The 21,724-nt window shown below is 45.8% G+C and overlaps 1 protein-coding gene across 1 annotated transcript in view; it reads right to left on the reverse strand.

Moving 5' to 3' along the window:
- The window catches only part of PTGFRN (prostaglandin F2 receptor inhibitor), an 80,513-nt gene that overhangs the window by 43,105 nt on the left and 15,684 nt on the right, over positions 1–21,724 (reverse strand). The window contains exons 2-3 of the mRNA XM_006054090.4: positions 4,000–4,368; positions 717–1,130 (exon numbers count right to left, since the gene is read on the reverse strand). Coding sequence (XP_006054152.3) covers positions 717–1,130; positions 4,000–4,368 — 783 coding nt within the window. The remainder of the gene's footprint in view (positions 1–716; positions 1,131–3,999; positions 4,369–21,724) is intronic.

Genomic DNA, 21,724 nt, shown 5'->3' on the forward strand with positions numbered 1-21,724 from the left:
CCCTCACCTACAAGGGGATGTCACATCAGAGGGGACCTGAAAGGCAGGCCTAGAGGACCCAAGTCAGACAGAGGTTTGGGGATGAGCCAAACACGCCCCCAACAGCTGTGGGGAAGGGCAGATCCAGAGATTAGGAAACACCAAACAAAATGAAGCCATGGGAGCAAGGCGGGGGCAGCCCCACCCCAAAGCCCCTCTGAACACCAGGCTGGACCTTGTCCTGGCACTTAAAAGGAGTTAATCTTTCAGTCACAAAATTCTCTTAGTGTCTTATGTAACCTGCAGCTTCCCATGGGTATGAATCCAGAGAAAAAGCAGCTGCGGAGCAAAACTCGGCATTTGGCACAAAACAAATGCATCCTTTCCAAACCATCACCACCACCTTATACCCTCACCCATCAACAGGAGGCCTTCCAGGAGGAGGAGAAATCTTGTCAGAGAGGAATAAGGCTCTGGCCTAGTTCTTTACCCGGCTTCCCTGATGGCTCAGCGGAAAAGAATCAGTCTGCAACGCAGGAGACCCAGGTTATACCCTGGGTGGGAAAGATCCCCTGGAGAAGGAAATGGCAACTCACTCCAGTATTCTTGCCTGGAAAATTCCATGGACAGAGGAGCCTGGTGGGCTACAGTCCATGGGGTTGCAAAGAGTCGGACACAACTGAGTGATTAAACAACAACAACAAATAGTCTAAAACATGCAATTCTCAGAAGCTCACCTGTTGGCTGGATCACCACGGTGGCCACATCCACGGCTTTTTCTTGAATTTCTTGCCAGTTTCCCTGCTCTCCGATCCACTCGCTGACGATGCACCTGTAGGAGCCCTGGTCGGAGGACAGGGCCCGGGACACGGAGAGGCGGTACCCGTCGCTCCCCACAGTGTCCAGGCGTACGTCCCCGCCGCGGTAGCGCTGCTCATAGCCAGGGCCGGGTCGGAACCTGCCCTCGTGGGTCAGGGAGAGGATGCTCCGCCGCGCGGGGCCGCGCCGCACCTCCCACTGCAGCGCCAGGTGCGTGTGCAGCGGCGACGTGGTGGAGGCCGAGCACCGCAGCTCGAAGGGCTCGCCCTCGCGCAGGCTGGGGCCCGGGGAGGGCTGAGGGCCGGCGGCCACATGCAGGGCGTCGGATAGCACTGCGGGGAGAAAGCGGAGCGGTCGGAACACTGCTGCCCCGAGCACTGGGCAAGGGCCCGCCAACCTCCAGGCCTTGAGGGACAACTTCTTCCTCCCCTCCCCTGTTCTAATGCCCAGATGGGCCCATCTGCCCATTTCACTACATCTCTCATCTCAGCTGACATTCTGACCTGAGGAAACAGGTAGCACTAATAAGACCCCCCTGCTAGAACTGGGTGGTGCAAACTCCCTTTGGGAAGCTGTGCCTTGGGCTATACTTCTGTGACCCCTAGGCAAGTTACTTAAACCCCTCTGTGCCTCAGTTTCCTCATTTCTAAAATGGGATGACAACTAGACCCAACTCAGGAAGCTGACTGAGAATTCAACTAGATATAAGGGAAGGTTCCCAGGACAGTGCTTGTACTCAGTGATAACCAGCCATGACTGTCCAACATATCTTTGTTGGGACACAGGCTGGAGTAGGGAGCCTGGGGGATCGTCCAGAAGTTAAAGCAGTGTAATTCGCAGAGCACTAAAGTGTGGGAGAACTTCCTGCGCCCCCAGGTCTAGGCAATGACTAAGAATAACTAGGTTGAGAAGAGGGTATCTGCAGGGTAGGAACCCATCAAGGAAAACCGAAGCCTTAGTTATTTATTAGGACCCATTGGGAAAAGGCTGGGTTTCTCTATAGTGTAGAAAAAGGGGGCAGGAGATCAGGCAAGCGTTGGTGAGAGCTATGAGGAAGGGAAGCCACACTTGATATAGCAGTGAGGAGGCCCCTACCAAAGAGACTGCAGGGACCACCACCTCTCAGGTTTGCCTAAGGGCTGGCTGAGAGAATCCCCAAACACCACTGTTCACCATCTCCTTGGGTTCTCCTGCCATTCCACACTCAGAAATGAATTCAATGTCCTTGAAAAGGGACTACTTTAAATAACAGAAAAAACTGCTACATTTTTAGAAGGACATATCTCAAAGTCCTATCTCTACTGCAAATGAATATAATGACTTTCTAGTATATACATCAGTCTGTGAGTCCAGCTAACACGACTCAGTTCCCAAGACCAGTTATCTCTGAGGCCATGGATATATACAGTTTTAAGACCTGTGAAGCTGAAAGCCAGAGAGACCCTAGATCATGCATGGCAGCCACCAGAGGCTCCATCTGGGCAGCCAGCCAGTCTCTTTCATGGCCATCCATCTGCTTTCCTGACCCTGAAGAAAGCCTCTCCTTGCTTCTCCTTCCAAAGACTGGAGAAGAAACAGAAAGATACTGGGGTGGGGAGGTGGGTGGGGGGTGGGGGGGTGGGGTGGGGGGAGGGGCGGGCAGGAAGTTCCTCCTGCAGCCTCCAACTCCTGAAGATGGGCGTCGCACATGGAGACAAGTGTGTATCTGCTCTAATGGAGGTGTAGCATGTGTGTGAGGACTACGGAAGCAATGGATCACTCAACTCCAATGCAAGAATGCATTAAGAGACTTTGTTCTAAAAAGACGTATTTGATTTTTGTATAGGAATGAGAAGAGGTAATAGAAGAGGTAGATTTGACATTTTAATGCTTGCATAATGGAAGTGGCTGTTTTTATCCCCTTATGAGTCTAGTCAGGGAACAGAATCTGGAATATGGTAGGAGTTAAGAAATCATTACAGAAGGAATGAATGCCTGAATCAACCCCTTCTTTTTATATCATATCATGTAGATTTTCTGCTTTCTTGATCATTTAATACACTACTACCCTGACATAATTTCTTTTTGGAACAAGGCAGGATACAAATAAATGCATAATTAAGTAATAATAATAACAACATTAATGTTTCTATTTTGCTAGCCTCAAATTAAAATTGTTTGTTCTTGCTCATTTACCAATTAGCTGTGTGATTTTAGGCAAGTAATTAACCTATGCTTTTCCATCTCCTTGTGTGTAAATTAGGGAAATACCCTGTCCTCTCTTCTTCACTGGGTTGAGAACTGAATGGGTGAGTAAATCAAACAGGACTTAGAAAATGAAAAAACAAACAAACCCAAATATTCCAGCTATGTTAGGTGTGATCACTTGCACAGCCAGGCCCACCAGCTTGCAGTGACCACATCATGCTTTCTCTACATATGACCCATATGACTGCTAGAAAACACAGGTACTTAAATCATGAAGGTCACAGAGAAAGACATGAGCTTTGAAGTATCTCTTATCCCCATAAACATGAACAGTGTCCACGTGACCACCACCCTCGCATCCCTAACTTGACGGATGCTTACTATGGCACTGCTGAGGCTTTACATGTGCTAATTCACCTTGGGGGTTTCCCTGGTGGCTCAGTAGTAAAGGCTCTGCCTGCCGATGCAGGAGACGTGGGTTTGACCCCTGGGTCAGGAAGATCCCCTGAAAAAGGAAATGGCAACCCACTCTAGTATTCTTGCCTGGGAAATCCCATGGACAGAAGAGCTTGGCGGGTTACAGTCCAGGTGGTCGCAAACGAGTTGGACAAGACTTAGCAACTAAATAACAGCAGTTCACTTTGACCTTTATGGGAGGCATTGTTTTCCAGAGGAGGACGCTGAGGCATGGGACATAAAAATGACCAGAGAGGTGACCAACGGGAGAGCCAGCCATGGAGCCAAGCGCAGGCAACCGGGCTCAGAGCTGGACTCTCCACCACACACCATGCTGCCTCCAGCTCTCCAGCCACGAGACAGTTCATATTCACCATGGAATGAAGAGCGGGACCTCAGAGGTCCCCTGGCCCATCCTCTGCCTTTCATCAGGTAAGATACTATTACTCCCTTGGACAGAGGAGGGAGCAGAGCCCCGGGCACAGTCACTCACGGCGGGGTGGCAGAGGGAAGTATGGTCCCCTGGCACAGCAATCCCCTCCTCCCATGAGGATGTACCTTTAACCTGCACTGTATCCTCATAGTTGCCCTGCACGGTGGCGTCCGTGCTGGGGGTAGAGCACTTGTAGTGGCCCTGGTCGGAGTGCTGGACGTTCTTTATGTGCAGCTCCACCGCGTCGTTGGCCGTCCGCCGCAGCAGGATGTCGCCCCTCTGCAGGCGCTCGCGGTACTGCTGGGCTGGGAAGCCCGCTTCCCACGTGCTGGCAAGCTCCACGAAGCTGCTGCCCGAGACCGAGAAGCTCCAGTCAAAGTTCTGCTCGCTGGGGCCATCGTAGTCACTGACGTTGCAGGGGATGACCAGCTCGGTGCCCACCACCCGCACCAGGCTGCCGGCAGGGACCCTCACCACGCGCCCTCGGCAAACAGCTGCAATGACAAGAAGTCAAAGAGGCAGGCTTGAATCCAGTAAGCTCTTCCCGGAATAAATGTGGCAAGCCTGGGGGCGCTTCAGCTCCCAGGCACATGATGGAAGACATGACGCTGACCAGCACGCTGCCAGTGTCTGTGCAGAAGAAGGTTCAGCCCACCCCAAGGACCCCGAGCCAGGAATAGCCCCTGCGGTGAGTATCTCTCATGCACCAGTCTCCTAGGATCAACAGGGAGGAAGGTAAGTACTAAAAGTAGGCTAACTATAAATTTGAAGAGCTTTCTCCCTCCCGTTACTATGTAACCTACTGTGATCACTCAACGTGATGTGGAAATATTTTAGGTCTTGTGTGAAAGAAAAGGACACAGCTAATCAAGTATTTACATTTCTGCCCACCCTATATCAACCCTCTTCCCTAGAGACCATTCCCCAGGGCTCCTGAGACCTGATTTACAATGATGGATGCCAATTTTTTAAATCCTGAAGCAGCCTGCTGATAAAATGATTTAGCTCTGGTTATCTGACATTGCCTATAAATTAATTTTAAAATATGACGACTCTACCAAGTATTAATTTTCTATTTTCTGGCTCATTTCCTTCTCTCTACTCTTCACCCTGATCCAAATGCAGAATGAGGCTAGGGAAGCACAAAGTGAGAGTGTGTGTGCTCTGGCCTGTTGCTTGGCATTGGTAGGAATGCAGCAGCTTACTGGGGATGGGCCGGGTGGACAACACCAAGTGTTCACTGGCATTTCCCGCCCCAAGAGCACAGACCTCTCGGGCCTCTGGGCAGGCCCTTGGGGCCTGTCATGGGTGTCCTTTAAGACAGCTTCTTTGTGATGAACTTTGGCACATTCTTTGTAGTGAGTTTACTACCTGTGTAAGCATTTCAATTTGGACCCAAAGAACTTGCATGGTTCTTTCCTGAGGTTCTATGAATATGTCCAGCATTAAGATACACAGGAGAAAGGATGGGCTCTGAAATCAAGGGGTGTGTGTGTGTGTGTGTTTGTCTCTTAGTTGTGTCCGACTCTTTGTGACCCCATGGACTGTAGCCCACCAGCTTCTTCTGTTCATGGAATTCTCCAGGCAAGAATATGGAATGGATTGCCATTCCCTCCTCCAGGGGACCTTCCCAACCCAGGGATCGAACCCAGGTCTCCTGCATTACAAGCAGATCTTTACTGTCTGAGCCACCAGGGAAGCCCTGAAATCAAGGGGACCTAAGTTGAAATTTGAGAGACTTCTTTTAACTTTGGCTTCCTCAACAATATAATGAGGAAAGAAAGAGTCGTTGAGCTGATGAAATAAAACGGCTAGCTGAGACTCCATCATGTAAGAAGAGTTCAACCAAAGGGATCTTCTATTATTTATTTTCAATTTTGTGTTTTTGTCATTTGCTCTGGGTAGAATTGTGTCTCCCTACCACCACCTCCCCATTCATAAGCTGAAGTCCAGGCCCTCAGCACCTCAGAGTATGACCTTATTTGGGAATAGGTTGTTGCAGTAGTAATTAGCTTAACCGTGATGAGGTCACACAGAGAAGGGTGGGCCCCTGATCCAAGGACCAGTATCCTTTAAAGGTGGGGGAGGGAATTTGAACATAGATATGCACTCAGGGAGAGTGCCAGGTGAAGCTCAAGGAAGAGATTTGACTACGATCCAAGGAATGCCCTGCACCCCAGTCTCAGGGACAGACACCGAGACTGAAACCAAGTCCAAGTCCTCCTGGCTCGTTTCTGCTGAAACTTCTCAGAAAGACATTTGCACCTCCTTTGGGATCAGGGTACCAAAGGGATGCTTTGCTCTGAAGCAGCACATGGGCAGCCCTCTTGACTAGGCGAGAAAGCTGTCTATGGCAGAAGAGACTCAGGCCAACACCAGGAGAGGCGCAAGGAATGTGTCCTCCTGACAGATAGCCTCATCTGAGCCACTAGATTTGGCCACACCCTCTACATCATTCCACACTCTCGCCCATGCACACACACATGCACGTCTTCCCCAGACATTTCAATTCCTTACAATTCCACTCACATTTATGGTCCTTAAGTTAATATCTGTCACCGGCAACTCAGGGCATTGAAATAAAACATACCTACCCAGCAGTGAGGTCACCATCGCCACAGTTCACAAAAGAAACAGGCTATCTTTTTTACATTTAATTTCAGAGATGACCGGCTAATCCCAAATCTCACAGAAACCCTTCAGAAGGAAGGTCACAATGGAGACCTGTAAGAGGGGTCACAGCCTAATGCTTTTTTCCTCATGCCCAGTGTCCTCTTCTATGAAGTGGACACATGACCCCTTAGGGCTTTGTAAGGCTTAAATGAGCCACAGAGCCCCCGTGACAGTGCATGAAATTCGGTAAGGCTCTGCTTTGCAGGCGGCATCTATAATAAACTTGATCACATTCATTCACTCTGCTTCCCTGGCAGGTTTACAAAGGAATTTCCTAATGTGTCAATCTTTGCAATTCCTAGCCCTTGTCAAGAGGCTGACCAGGTTAATAACCAGCTCAACAGGGCCCTTCAGCATGAGGCTATATTCCTTGTAAAGTCTCTGTCTTTATTCTTAGTGAGCAGAGCTTGGGGGACAGCCGGTTCGTCTCAGCTCTCCAGTCCTGCTTCCACACACAGCTGCCCAAATCATCTTTTAAGGCATAAATCGTGTCACTTCACTGGTCAGAAGTCCTTCACGGCTCCTCATCACCTGCAGGATTCACTCTATCTTCCAGGTCCCCTACTGTGATCCCCCTGGTTCAAGCCACCTTCCCTCTCACCTGAATTACTGCAAGTCTCCCAATTGGCTGCCCACCTGCCCTCCACTCTTAACATGGCCAAGCCATCTTTTAACAACTCAAGTTGTCTGACATCTTTACTCTGTTCAAAGCTTCAGATAAAAGGCAAGACCTCACAGGACAGGGCCCTCTTTGCTTCTCCACCCTCCTGCTCCTCCTTCCACTGTACTCTAGCCATCCTTAATTCCTAAGGCTCTTGAGCAAACAGAACTAATCCAGCCTCAGGGTTTGTGCACATTGCTAAGTCCAGAACATTCTCAGATGCTCACTATGCTCCATCATCAGCTCCACATTTCATTACAATGTTGCCTTCCCTTTCCTGACCATCTTAAAACTGCACATACCCATCCTTATTCTTGTCGTATTTTCTTGTCACTTATCAATGATACTCTTTACGTGTATCCATATATTTTTACTATTATTTATTATCCACCTCCTCCCACTAAAATGTAAGGACTATATGAGCTGCGATTTTTATCTGTTTCCTTTGCTCCTGAATGCCAGTGCCTAGAACTGGACCTGATACCAGATGTTCAGTAAATATTTGCTAAATGAGTGGATGAATAAAAATACACAAGATCCTTCAGAGTCTGGACCATGGCTACCATTCCAGCTTCATCAGCTATCACTCTCCCAGACCTTAGTGCTTAGATGCTAACAAAACGAATGACAGGTCGTTCTCTGGAAATGCCATGCTTCTCTCGTGTGCCACAGACTCTGCTTCTGGGCCTCATGCATCTGGAATTGCCATCCCAACAACCTCTCAGCCTCTTGCAAGAAGCAGCTCCAGCCCCATCTCCTGTGTGAAGCCTGCCTCACCTCCCCAGGGGTCACTCAGGCACGCCTGCCTCCACATCCAACTCAACCTGCAGAAGTACCTTCTTCCATGCTGGCTACTTTACAGTGCCACTGGGAAAAGCCAAGGAGATATGAACAGATGCTTGAAAGATCAAGTTCTAATCTGAAAATGATAGAAACCTGCGTAGTGGCATACATGAAGATCTGGGATGTCCTCTCATCTGGGCAAAGCAAGATTTTGAAGCTGAGAGAACAGAATTTCAGCTTGCTAACAGCAAGCTGGTATTTAGCACATATTTCCTTTAATACTGTTAGATAACAGTTAATAATATTTAAAAAGAAATACAACTTGTGAAACATAGAGCAGATGGCTCTTTCAGAATCAAAAAGAATATCTGCAAAGTCACACATTGCCAACTTTAGTTGAAACCTCTCGTTAACAGCTGATAACTAAGGGAAAAAGAACAAAACTCTCCTCTGGTTTTCCAAATTCTACCAAATTTCACATGAAGAGTCCCAAACACTTTGGCACCTGAACTGTATTCATTTCATGCTCTAGAAAAATATCTTTACTAAGAAATAATTTAAAATTGCAGTTTCATTTGTTTTCAGAGGTCAATATAAGAGACCTTCACGTGAGATACATTTCTTTATTAGCCTTAAAAGGACTATTGAGGGCACTACTGTGTTGTTCAGTGACACAAGAAAACATATGATAAGACTCTTAAAATTTAGTACCTGAACTCCTGTTGACGGCCTACTGTGTGCTCTTTCCCCAGAAAGTAAGAACTACATAGGCATCTCTCAGGCCAGAAACCACAGCCCAAGTACCTTTGAAACTCAACACAAAATTAGGGCACCTTAATAGCACATTTTGTGCAGTATATTAAGGCTCTGATGCTAAGGCTCTTCCTCATAATCTCAATTACTAAGTGGACCAGTACCACATCACCATGCCCCGACTAGATCAGACCTTCTTACATAGGTCTCAGAACCCTGCACTGCTTCCTAATCCCTGTTTTTAAAATTTCTGCCTAAACCTCCCAGCAATCACACACACACACACACACACACACACACACCTGAATACAACTGGGACTACTAACTTCGTCATCTCTCTTTTCTCTATTCCAACTTCCAAGTCTTGTTTTCCCCATCATATATAAAATTCGCGTGTCCTTTTGTACTTTGGGCTTCCCTGCTGGCTCAGAGGGAGAAGAATCTGTCTACAATGGTGGAGACCTGGGTTTAATCCCTGGGTCTGGAAGATCCCCTGGAGGAGGACATGGCAACCCACTCCAGTATTCTTGCTTGGAGAATTCCCTGGACAGAGGAGCCTGGCGAGCTCTATAGTCCACGGAGTCCCAAAGAGTCAGACACGAATGAGTGACTAACACTTTCACTTCTGTGCCTTAGCTTCAAGCAAATCTAGTACTAAATATGATAGTGAAATACGGAAACCATCACAACTTAACTTTCTAATAATTGTCTCTTTCCTCTATAACTTCTTTTGCCATCTTTTACGTCTCCTGTACTAGCAGGCAGATTCTTTACCACTGCACCACCTGGGGAGCTGGGGAAACAAAAATTGAAGTTCTGAGTTCACAAAGGAAGGTGGACTACAGTAAACACCCCAGAATGGAGTACAGCAAAGCTGAAGAAAAAACCTGCTCTATTAATACTGAAATCTCATCTCAAAACATCTCAATTCCTCATTGGGTGACAGTGAGTTTCTCTTACTCTTTAGCCTGCTAAGAAAAAAAGAAAGTACATCTTGTGAAGAAGATGGCATCATACAGAGCCTCTACAACTTTTCAATATTTAATCAAAACCTACCAGACACCCCATATGACAGCAGCAAATGACTGAAAACAAAAGGCAACAAAACAGACAATAGAAACAGAGGCACAGGGACCCAGATACTGGTGTTATCAGACATGGGCTTAAAATAACTACAATTAATTTACCAAAGAAACAGACAACAGGATTTCATTTAACTTAATCTATTAAAATAATCAGATAAAAATCTAGAACTAAAAAAAAAAAATCTAGAATTAAGAGCTCAATAAATGGGTTTGATATCAGATTAGATGCAGAGAAAAAAGTCAGTATACGATATCCAATCCTGGAGAAGGAAATGGCGAGCTACGCCAATATTCCTGCCTGGAGAATTCCATGGACAGAGAGACCGCTGGGCTACAGTCCATGGGGTCCCAACAGTAGGACATGACTGAGCGACTATCAGTCACTCATAAGATATCCAAACTGAAGCCCAGGGTGTAAAAAAGATTAAAAATATAGGAAACAGTCTAAGAGACACATGAGAGATAGCAAAAAGGCCAAACATGTAACAGAGACCCAGGATGAGAGAGAAAGAAAGCGATAGAATTGGGCGGAATTAATTTGTGAAGAGATATGCCACAGATTCAGGAAGTACTGCGTATCAGAGGCAGTGCAAATACGAAGAAAACCACACCTAGGTGCACGACTGTAAAACTGCTGAACAGTCGAGAAGGGAGCAACGATACGATGATTCTGACTTTCAGTAGACATGATGCTCTTAAAACAATGTAATGACATCTTTAAAGTGATGAAAGAAAGTAACCACCAACTGAGAATTCTACACAGAAACGCCAAAATAAATTTTAAAAGGAAGGCAAAATAAATATGCTTTCAACTAACTCTCAACAAGGGAAAGAGAATTAATAAAAAGAAATAGTAACGAAATACCAAAAAGATATACGAAAGGGCAGTCTCCAAATAGGAGAAGAATGATCCCAGATGGAATCATGGAGATGTACAAAGACATAAAGGGCAATAGAAAGGTTAAGTGTGTGGGTAAACCTACTGAGTGGGGACTATATAATACAATATTAATCATGTCTTCAGGAATTTAAAATATATGTGTAATTAAAATATATGACAACAGCAGCACAAAAAATGAGGGAAAGAATGAAACAAATGGAGACTAAATGTTTTCTAAGGTCTTGCATATGATAAAAGGATCATCGGTAGACACTAATAAGTCAACAATATATGTTTAATCTCTAGAATAATCATAAAAATAAAAGAACAGATAACAAACTAAAGAGAGAGGGATAATAAAAATTACTTGATCAGGGACTTTTTTGGTGGTCCAGTGGTTAAGAATCCACCTGTCAATGCCCAGGACATGGGTTTGATCCCTGATCCAGGAAGATCTCAGATGCTCCAGACCAACCAAAGACTGCATCATGACTACTGAGCCAGGGCTCCAGAGCCCTCCAGGCACAACTACGGAGCCCTCTACCACGACTGAGACCGTGTGCTGTTATTAATGAAGCCCATGCAACCCCCTCCAGTATTCTTGCCTGGAGAATCCCATGGACAGAGGAGCCTGGCAGGCCCCATACAGTCTATAGGGTCACAGAGTCAGATATGAGTGAAGCGATGTATGATGCACACATCTAGAGCCTGCAAGCCACAACAAGAGAGCCCACCACATTGAGAAGCCCATGCACCACCATAGAGTAGCCCCTGCTTGCAGCAACTAGAGAAAAGCCCGCACACAGCAGCAAAGACCCAGCACAGCCAAAAATAAATTAAGAAAAAAAAAAAAAAAGAAGAATCCACCTGCCAATGCAAGGGACACAGTTCTGGGAACTTAGATCCCACATGCCTCGGGGCAACTAAGCCCTTGCCTAACAGCTACTGAGCCTGCGTGCCCTGGAGCCCATGTTCTGCAACAAAAGAAACCACAACTGAGAATCCCACATACTGCAACCAGAGAAAGCCCACGCACAGCAACGAAGACCCAACACAGCCCAAAATAAATAAATACAAAAATAATTTTTTAAAAAGAGTCACCATTCTAGTCCATTCTTAAATAAATTTAAAACATATATTTTAAAAACTTGATAAATCAAAGAATCTATAATTTCAGCTAAAATGACATAAGCATTTTTCAAGTATTTACTTTGTAATCTGTTCACTTTGATTCATCACCAGATTTCTCTCCACAAGGCTGAGACAGAGTAAGAGGAGGAATAGTAACATCCTATGTCTCTCTTATACGCCAGAACACCCCCATCACTGAACCAAGGAAACTGAGACTCAGACAAGCTAATAACTTGCATGAAACCATGAAGTGAGGGACTCCAGCCAGGTTTATCTGGTCCACGCACTGCCCTGTCCGGACAAAGACTGGCTGGGTTGGTTTTGTCTTCAACTGCATTGTTGATATTACCACCTTCTGTTGATTTTGTCTTTGTGCTGAGTGGGAAGAAGGAACAGCCTGACATTCCCTATAAAATATCTCAAATTCTCCAAGGACAATGTGAATCAGATAGGCAGCAAAGTAACCAAAATGAGTTACTAAAGAGAAGAAATATATATTCTTGATATAAAGTAGACAGAGGAGAAAAATAGAAAAACAGAATTATTAAAAATAATGTCCAGTTTCTTAAAAAATTTTTTTCTGACAGACTGTCTTCATTATTTTAAGTGATACTAACTCTATGTCTTACACTTTCATATTCAAATAAGGTGAAGAGGACTTTATTCTAAAAACATATAGGAAGGACTTTTGGAAGCCTACTGCTCTTTCTTGCAGTACAGACAATTAATATGCAAGCGGTAACTGTTTCCAGATTTCTATTTGCCTACCTTTGAAGTATTCAAGAAAATAATTAAATGCCTTCAACTTTCTTCCATCATGTAGAATGGATGGGGATACGCTTGCTCTTTGGAAGAAAAGCTATGACCAACCTGTTGCTGCTGCTAAGTCACTTCAGTCATGTCCGACTCTGTGCGACCCCATAGATGGCAGCCCACTAGGCTCCTCTGTCCCTGGGATTCTCCAGGCAAGAATACTGGAGTGGGTTGCCATTTCCTTCTCCAATGCATGAAAGTGAAAAGTGAAAGTGAAAAGTGAAAGTAAAGTTGCTCAGTCGTGCCCGACTCTTAGCGACCCCATGGACTGCAGCCCACCAGGCTTCTCCGTCCATGGGATTTTACAGGCAAGAGTACTGGAGTGGGGTGCCATTGCCTTCTCCATGACCAACCTAGACAGCATTTTAAAAAGCAGAGACATTACTTTACCAACAAACGTCTGCATAGTCAAAGCTATGGTTTTTCCAGCAGTCATGTATGGATGTGAGAGTATGACCATAAAGAAAGATGAGTGCTGAAGAACTGATGCTCTTGAACTATGGCATTGGAGAAGATTCTTGAGAGTCCCTTGGACTGCAAAGAGATCAAACCAGTCAATCCTAAAGGAAATCAATCCTGAATATTCACTGGAAGGATTGATACTGAAGCTGAAGCTCCAATACTTTGGCCACCTGATGTGCAGGGCTGACTCATTCTAAAAGACCCTGATGCTGGCAAAGACTGAAGGCAGGAGGAGAAGGGGACAACAGAGGATGAGATGGTTGAGTGGCATCACCGACTTGATGGACATGAGTTTGAGTGAGTTCCAGGGATTGGTGATGGACAGGAAAGCCTGGTATGCTGCAGTCCATGAGGTCACCAAGAGTTGGACGCAACTGAGTGACTGAACGGAACTGAGGCAAGAAAAATCAGGCAACTTTTTCAGTGCAATCATCCCTGCAATGTTTATTTCAATAAGCGTTATTGGCAACCATGAGGAATCATTAAGAGAGACCAGCTAATGAAGACGAACTGGATTTATCCAGCCTCTTTCACCCCTTCATGATAGCCATGGGAAATAGATTTTATTTCCTGGGTTACCATCAACATTATTCTAAATCAAGACCTGCAGAGTACAGAAGATCTACAAAGGATATTTGCAGTTGTTTCTATTATTGCTCAGATGTTATCACCTCACTGAGCAGTCTAGAAGCAACAATCTGACTTTCCAATCAGAGTAATTTCTAAGAAAAGTATTGAAAGTTACTGAATCCAACAGCACAGATAGAACAGAAATACTGAAACTGAAGAGCTTGTGGTATTTTCACTTTGCCTTGTCAAATGACACCTAAATCCCCCTTTCCCAGTCCTTACAAGCCCTTTAAGAGAGACTAGGGGCCTATGGATTTCTACATGAAGTTTCCAGTCCACACGAGATTTAGAAATGAATATACAAGGTCAAACCTATAAACCCTCATAGGGCCTTCACTGCAGCATCTGACTTAACAAATGCAAAACCTTTGTCTCTGCATGACTGCCACTGAGAGGTCTGGCAAGAAGGGAATATGCCGGCTTTCATTTAGACAGTCCCTATGTGATGAAAATGCAGCAATGTACACATTAAACAAGTTACAGCTAGCAGAGAATGTGTAATGAAGTCACATATGGCACTACTTCAAAACCCCATCCAAACGCAAATAAGGTTCTACTAGAGCAGGCCTCATAATCATTTAAAAAAAAAAGATTTAGCTAAGACCTTACAGAGATAAACTAGACAAATACAATATGACTTTTTAAACAAACTATTGAGCAAGAACCCCCCTAGCTAGATGATATGTGAGAGAGGAAGGTAAATCAGCCTTGGACCTTCTTTTAAGAGACTTACGGTATATTGAGTTTTAGAGGCATACTGAGTCTTAGGGGCACGTGAAAAACTAACAGGAGGGAGAATATTTGTAATCAAAGAAAGGTATTAGCAAGTGCCAGGGGTTTGACAGAAACTGAGGGTGTGTCCCTACAGAGATTAGGGAAAAGCTTCATGCAGTGTCAACATTTGTATCGGGCCTTTGAAAAATGGCTGGGGGCTAGGGGTTGGGCAGGGGACACTGAGGAGAAAGGTGACCAGTGTTAAAAGGAGGAGCATAAGCAAAGGCCTAGAGGGAACATGTGGGTTGTGGTGAAGAGTAGGGCGAGTGGAGAGTGCAGTATGAGCAGGCTGGAACAGACACATACAGGGGAGGTCAATCAGGAATCCTCAACGAGATGGGGGTGGGGAGGTTGGTATAAGAATCAAAAGAAGAACAAGGGCGGGAGTGGAAAGGCAGCAGCTCTGAGAGCCATGCTGGAAGAAGAATCCACTGACATACCTGAGATGAGAGAGATGTCCCAGGGAAGCTGAGAGCTGCTGAGGAAATACTGAGGAGAAAAGCAGTCAGTGAGACTCAGACAAGTTGAAAGGTCCACCAGGAATGGAAACCCGCGATATTTGAGCCCCATAACAATGTGGAGTCACATGCCTGGAGAGGGGAGTGGGTGAAGATCTCAGAGATATGGAAGTCCACGGAGTCACCAGGGAACAGAGTGCAAACAAGAGGAAAGGAACAAAACCATAGAACCATGGCAAATTTCTATTATTTAAACTCAAACGGAAGAAAAGGACTGAAAAGGGACCAGAAAAAAAAAAAAAGGAAAAAGGAACAGCAGCCAGTTAGGAAGAAAACCAGAAAAGGCTTATGTCCTAGCAGCCACCAAGGGATGCAAGAATTCCAAGAAGCAAAGGTTGGGAGTGACATCTACTGTTTTCCTTACGGACATAGCCATCTATGGGCTGTCCAAAACGTTTGTCTGCACTTTTCCATAAGACGTTATAGAAAACCCGGAACAAACTTTATGGCCAACCCAAAACTTGCTCCTGGGAGGCTGCAAGCTCCTATGGCAGGATCTGGCTCCTATACTACGTGCATCTTGCACAGCATCTAGAGCAGAATCCTATTATGTTTCGGTTTGGAAAAAAACGAGCAACAGTGTCGATCAAACCTGAGCAAAGTGTTGCTCAAATCTGCAGAAAAGTCAAGGAAGATGGGTGCTGAGAGAAGACTTCTGAACTGATGATCAAGTAACCACTGGTAACCTCCACAGAAATGCATTTGCAATGATGAGGTGTGGGACTTGGCGAGTAACAGCCAGGAGAAAGGAACAATCAAGATGCAAGGAAGAGAGGGTACAGGCACGAAAGAGACCCCAAAGTAGGCAAGCGGCAATGAAGGGCACAAGTGGGCAGTTTATCCTGGAAAGTCAGCCAGTTGGTCCTCTAAGCACCTTCTAGGCATGGCGGACATTCAGCCAAAGGTCCCTGCTCACAAGAAGCTTGAGCTCCAGTTAAGGAGTGTGTGGGGAAACAAGCCTGGAGGGCTGATAAATGTTATCAAGATAAAATAGGCTGATGTGCTGGTGACTGGGGATGGGGATGGTGAAGGGCTGCTTTTAGCCAGTGTGGTCAGTAAAGTCTCCTCTGAGGTCACCAATGATTTCAGACCTGAATAAGGAGGAGGCAGGGGCAGAACTCCAGGGTAAGACTGTTCCAGGCAGAGAGACCAGCAAATATAAAAACACTAAGACCGGAGCAAGCCTGGGGTATTCAAGGGATGGAAAAAAAGACCAGTGTGGTTGGATTATAATGAACAAGAGGGCAGAGGCCTTGGACTCTGGTTGAAATGGGAAGCACATAAACTAGGGAATGATGAAGCTTACTTTATCATAGAAAGTCCACCCTGGCTGCTCTGTGAAAGATGGACAACAGTGGAGCTAATTTGGATGTAAGGATACCGGAATGGGAGAAGTTACGGTAAATCAAGCAAAAGATGACGGATGCTGGGCCTCAGCTTGTAGTAGCGGTGACTCTCAGGAGTAGTCAATCCAGAACATGTTTTATAAATAAAGTGAAAAGACGCACTGCTATTTTGAATGTGGAGAATGAGGAAGACAGGAATAGGGGTGGTACAGGCTCTGGCTGGAGCATATGGGTTCATGGTGAAGCCATTTACTGAGATGGGAAAGTAACTGGCAGGAAGGAATTCACATCAGGCAAGACTAGAGCTCTTTTCCAGCCCTTTTAAGCTCGAGATGCTTATTGGACATGAGTAGGGGTGCAGTGGAGTAGGCAGTGGGTACATATGTCTGAAGCTCAGGGGGAAGGTCCAACCAGAGACAATCACTGAAGAGTCTTCAGCACACAGGTGGTATTCAAAGCCACAAGTGACACGGGAGTCACATAAAGACACACTGCATACATACAGAAGAGAAAAGAGCCAAAGACAGGGTCCTTATTTTTTCCAGAATGTAGGAGAAAAGGATGGGTGAAAATACAGCAAGGTTTTGAGGCAAAAAAAGCTCGAGGAGCCTTAGGCTAGTCTCCAGTGTCACAGTGAAGTAGCAGAAAAGGGATTAGATCCTGGAGATTGTGGACCAGGCTTAGAATAAGAACTAGAAGGAATATAATGGCAAACCATCACAAAATTATTACAAGGTTCACTGAGATGCAGTAAAGACACCCTAATTGGTAAGAAAATAGGGTGGACAGGATTTAAGATTTTACAAGATGATAAAGCTTAGACTTAGAGACTATGGTTGATGTGGGTTACTCAACCACAATATGAGGACTGGCAAAGAAATGAGGCAGAGGGTCCTTAGGATGTTAACAAACTCACTGCTGACATGCTGGCCACCAGGATAAGAGCTCATGAACTGAAAGTGGCTTGGAGAAAAAGGAATTTTCAAGATCAGGGGATAACAGTGAGGATGAAGAGTAGGTTCAACACATATGAGGAAACTTGTAAGGAGTAAAGAGAAGCAATTATGGTCACAGAGGGAAATATCAGAATGGACAATCAAAAAGGTGAAAGAATTCTGAATGATGACAAGGTCCAGGTGTGGCCATTAAATCTTATAAAGTGTGTTCTTTTCTTAGGGGCTCAGGTGACCATGGAGAAGGCAATGGCACCCTACTCCAGTACTCTTGCCTGGAAAATCCCATGGACGGAGGAGCCTGGTAGGCTGCAGTCCATGGGGTTGCTAAGAGTCAGACATGACTGAGTGACTTCACTTTCACTTTTCCCTTTCATGCATTGGAGAAGGAAATGGCAACCCACTTCTTGCCATTTCTGGAGAAATGTTCTTGCCTGGAGAATCCCAGAGACGGGGAAGCCTGGTGGGCTGCCGTCTATGGGGTCACACAGAGTCAGACACAACTGAAGCTACTTAGCAGCAACAGCAGCAGCAGCAAGGTGACCACATGGTCTTCCTTGGTGGCTCAGAGGTTAAAACATATGCCTGCAATGCGGGAGACCTGGGTTCGATCCCTGGGTTGGGAAGATCCCCTGGAGAAGGAAATGGCAACCCACTCCAGTATTCTTGCTGGAGAATCCCATGGATGGAGGAGCCTGGTGGGCTACAGTGCACGGGGTCGCAAAGAGTTGGACACAACAGAGCGAGCGACTTAAGGTGACCATAGAAGGCACTTCCTTAGCCCTCAATGACCTGAGATAGCTGCAGAAAGAAGGGCAGAGTTATCATTCTGACTCTTTGTGATCCCATGGACTGTAGCCCACCAGGCTCCTCTGTCCATGGGATTTCCCAGCCAAGAATACTGGAGTGGGTTGCCATTTCCTTCTCCAGGAGATCTTCCTGATCCAGGGATCAAACCCAAATCTCCAGTGTCTCCTGTGTGGCAGGCAGATTCTTTACCGCTGAGCCACCTGGGAAACCTTGAAGAAGGGTGGTATAGGGATCTAAACTGTGTTCTCTCTTAGCGTTTACACGACAGTTTCTGGCTCTAGTCTGCAATCATTCACATCTGCAAATTTTCTTTTAGCCTTCGTAATGGAAGAGAAGAAAGAGTAAGTATGTGTTTCTCCAGGTCAAACAGGAACTTGATGGTAGAAACACTTCATGCTTGGGACTTCCCTGATGGTTCAGTGGTTAAGAATCTGCCTGCCAATGCAGGAACATGGATTCAATCCCTGATCTTGGAAGCTCTCACATGCTAAGAGGCAACAAAGCCTCTGAGCCACAACTATACATGCCCTAGAGCCCGTGCTCCACAGCAAGAGAAGTCGCCACAATGAGAAGCCTCGGCACTGCGAGTAGAGCAGCCCCTGCTCTCTGCAACTAGAGGAAGCCCATGTGCAGCAACAAAGACCCAGAGCAGCCACAAATAAATAAATAAAACTTTAAAAAAGACTTCACGCTCCCTGGGAATTGACAGGCTCTTCAGTCAATGCAACTTTCCATAGCTTTTGCTGCTGAGATAACCATTCCCTCCGGCACTACAAGTAGGAAAGGCAAGGAAGACAGGAGAGGCAAATGTAGAACACAGCTGCAAGTCACTTCTTAAAGACTGGCTCATTAACTAAGTGAACTTCTTACCAGGGAAGCCTCAGACCATGTAATCATGACATCACTCCAGCAATGTGGCCTCTGAGAGATCCTGAGAGGCCAGAGTCATGCCAAATCCTTAGTTCTGCATTATGACACTGTAGGTTTGTACTGAGTCAATATGGTTATATGGAACTACACCTCCCAGAGTCCTCCTTCCTGTGCAGCTCCGGGTTGGAGCTGGACAAAAGGGAGGTGAGTACATGCAAGACTTGGGAGCAGAAAGGAAGCAAGAGCCATAATGCTATAGGGGTCATCAAGGTTCAAGGAAGCGAGAGACAGATGCACAGGTGTCGGTGGGTTCTAGTTTGTTCTTGCTCTTCTTTCTGCTCTGGGTTTCTTCCCGAATGTTATCTTTACTGGCCAAAGTGGCTCCAGGGCCACCAGGTAGTAGCTATGAAGAGGCAATTGTCTTTGCATAAACTCTTATGCCAGACCATTCCGCCTCTTCATGGTCCCACCCTGCCTGGCTTCTCCATTCCTCGGCCAGCTTCGACATGTCCACCCCTACCAGTGCTTCAGGAGAGCTGGCTTTTCCTTGACCCCTTTTCAGACCTTCATTTACCAAGCTCCTCCCAAAATTGTACAGTCTAATTCCTCTACTAGATGTCTTATTCCATAACATTCACAGCAGCTCTGCTCCTCTGATGGAGCCCTGATACGTAAGCCAAGTATCGAGCAGAAAGCTTTGCCCTCAAGGACTCAGTAATTGACAGAAACCACCTTACATTTATAGCATGGCTTTACAGTTTGGAAATCCTGTTCACATGATTTAATACTCAACCTTGAGAGGATTAAATCAGGAAACTGAGGTTCAGAGAAGTTAGGTGACCACAGAAGAACACAAAGACACAAAAAGCACTTTGAGACAATCTTTACTGGTGGGTAACCAAAATAACAACACGTGACACGATTCAAACAATTCTCTGTCCAAGGACCAGAGACAGGAAGAGCTGAGGCAAGATCTATCCAAAAGGATTATTTTAGAACATTCTGTAAAATTAACAGCTGCTGGAGGCCTCAGCACTGCCCTGCACCCCTTACTACTCAGCCATTTTCAATCCTCTCTGTGTTCAAACAGGCCAGCAGAGTCTGCCAAGTTGTGTGTGAACACCTGGCCCTCCTTGCAGTCTCAAGTTGATGGAGAATGGGAGATTCACGTGAGTTTAAACATGCATCTGGGCGTGAATGCACCTGAGACAACTGTTGGGAAAATTCTCCCTTGCTCCTTTCCTTGGGCAGCTGTGTCCTCTCCTTCCCGATTTTATCGTTTCCCATTTTCTGCTCTTCCTTTGCCTTGTCCGTCCCTCTCCCCCAGCAAGGCTTAAGCCTATCCTTGATATTTACAGACATATCACCAGATGCCATGGGTGGTGGAGAGGCCCAGAGAGGGGTGCAGTGTGGTAGACTGACTTGAAAATGACTCTGAGTTCACATGCCCTTTAAGGAACAGGCCTTGACTCCATCACTCTGACATCTCATTCCTTCATTCAGGGGCTCTTTATTGCACACCTGCTGGGTGCAGAACCACATCATCAGGTGAGTCAACACCTGGCCAAGGGTCAACGTCAAGGATGTTGGAACAATGTGGCAGATTCATAGAAAATCTCAGGGTGGGGTGGGGAGGGATAAATTAGGAATCTGGGATTAGTGGATACAAACTACTATATATAAAATAGTTAAACAACAAGGTCCCATTGTATAGCACAGGGAACTATATTCAATATCCTGTAAGAACCTATAATGAAAAAGAACCTGAAAAATAATATATATATATGTACACATATACATACATGTGTACATATATGTGTACATGGGCTTCCCTGGTGGCTCAGTGGTAAAGAATCTGCCCACAATGCAGGAAACACAGGAGAATCAGGTTCGATCCCTGGGTCAGGAAGATCCGCTGGAGGAGGGCATGGCAACCCACTCCAGTATTTTTGCCTGGAGAATCCCAGGGACAGAAGAGCCTGGTGGGCTATAGTCCATAGGGTTGCAAAGAGTCAGACAGGACTGAAGTGACTGAGCACGCGCACACACATGTGTACACACATATATATGTATAACTGAATCACTCTGCTGTACACCAGAAACTAACACGGGCTTCCCTGGTGGCTCAGATGGTAAAGAATCCATCTGCAGTACAGGAGACCTGGGTTCAATCCCTGGGTTGGGAAGATCCCCTGGAGGAGGGCATGGCAACCCACTCCAGGATTCTTGCCTGGAGAATCCCCATGGACAGAGAAGCCCAGTGGGCTACAGTCCATGGGGTCACAAAGAGTCAGACACAGAGTGACTAAGCACAGACCAGCACAACACAGAAACTAACACAGTATAAATACTATACCCCAATAAAAAAAGAAAAGAGATGAGTCCTCCAACAATGAGAACCTTTTAAAGTATCGAGTAAATACAGGACACAAGGGACTTAGGGCAGGCAGAACTAGTGAAAAACAGACGTTCACTCACAACATCAGGCTTAAACTCCTCCAGGTGACATTCCAGGCTCTTCCCAATCTTACGACTTTCTCTCCAGTCTCAACCCTTTCCTTCTGAAGCCCCTACAACTTACCCCCAACTCAAGCCACCGAAAGGTTTTCTTCAGGCAAGACCAGCTTACTTTTAAAGTAATTATCCTCTAATTAAAATAAATACATTTCAAAAAAGAAGCCAGTTCTCAGCACCCAGGAAGTGATCAC

Source organism: Bubalus bubalis, chromosome 6 (assembly GCF_019923935.1).
Source record: "Bubalus bubalis isolate 160015118507 breed Murrah chromosome 6, NDDB_SH_1, whole genome shotgun sequence".
NCBI classification, from domain to species: Eukaryota; Metazoa; Chordata; class Mammalia; order Artiodactyla; family Bovidae; genus Bubalus; species Bubalus bubalis.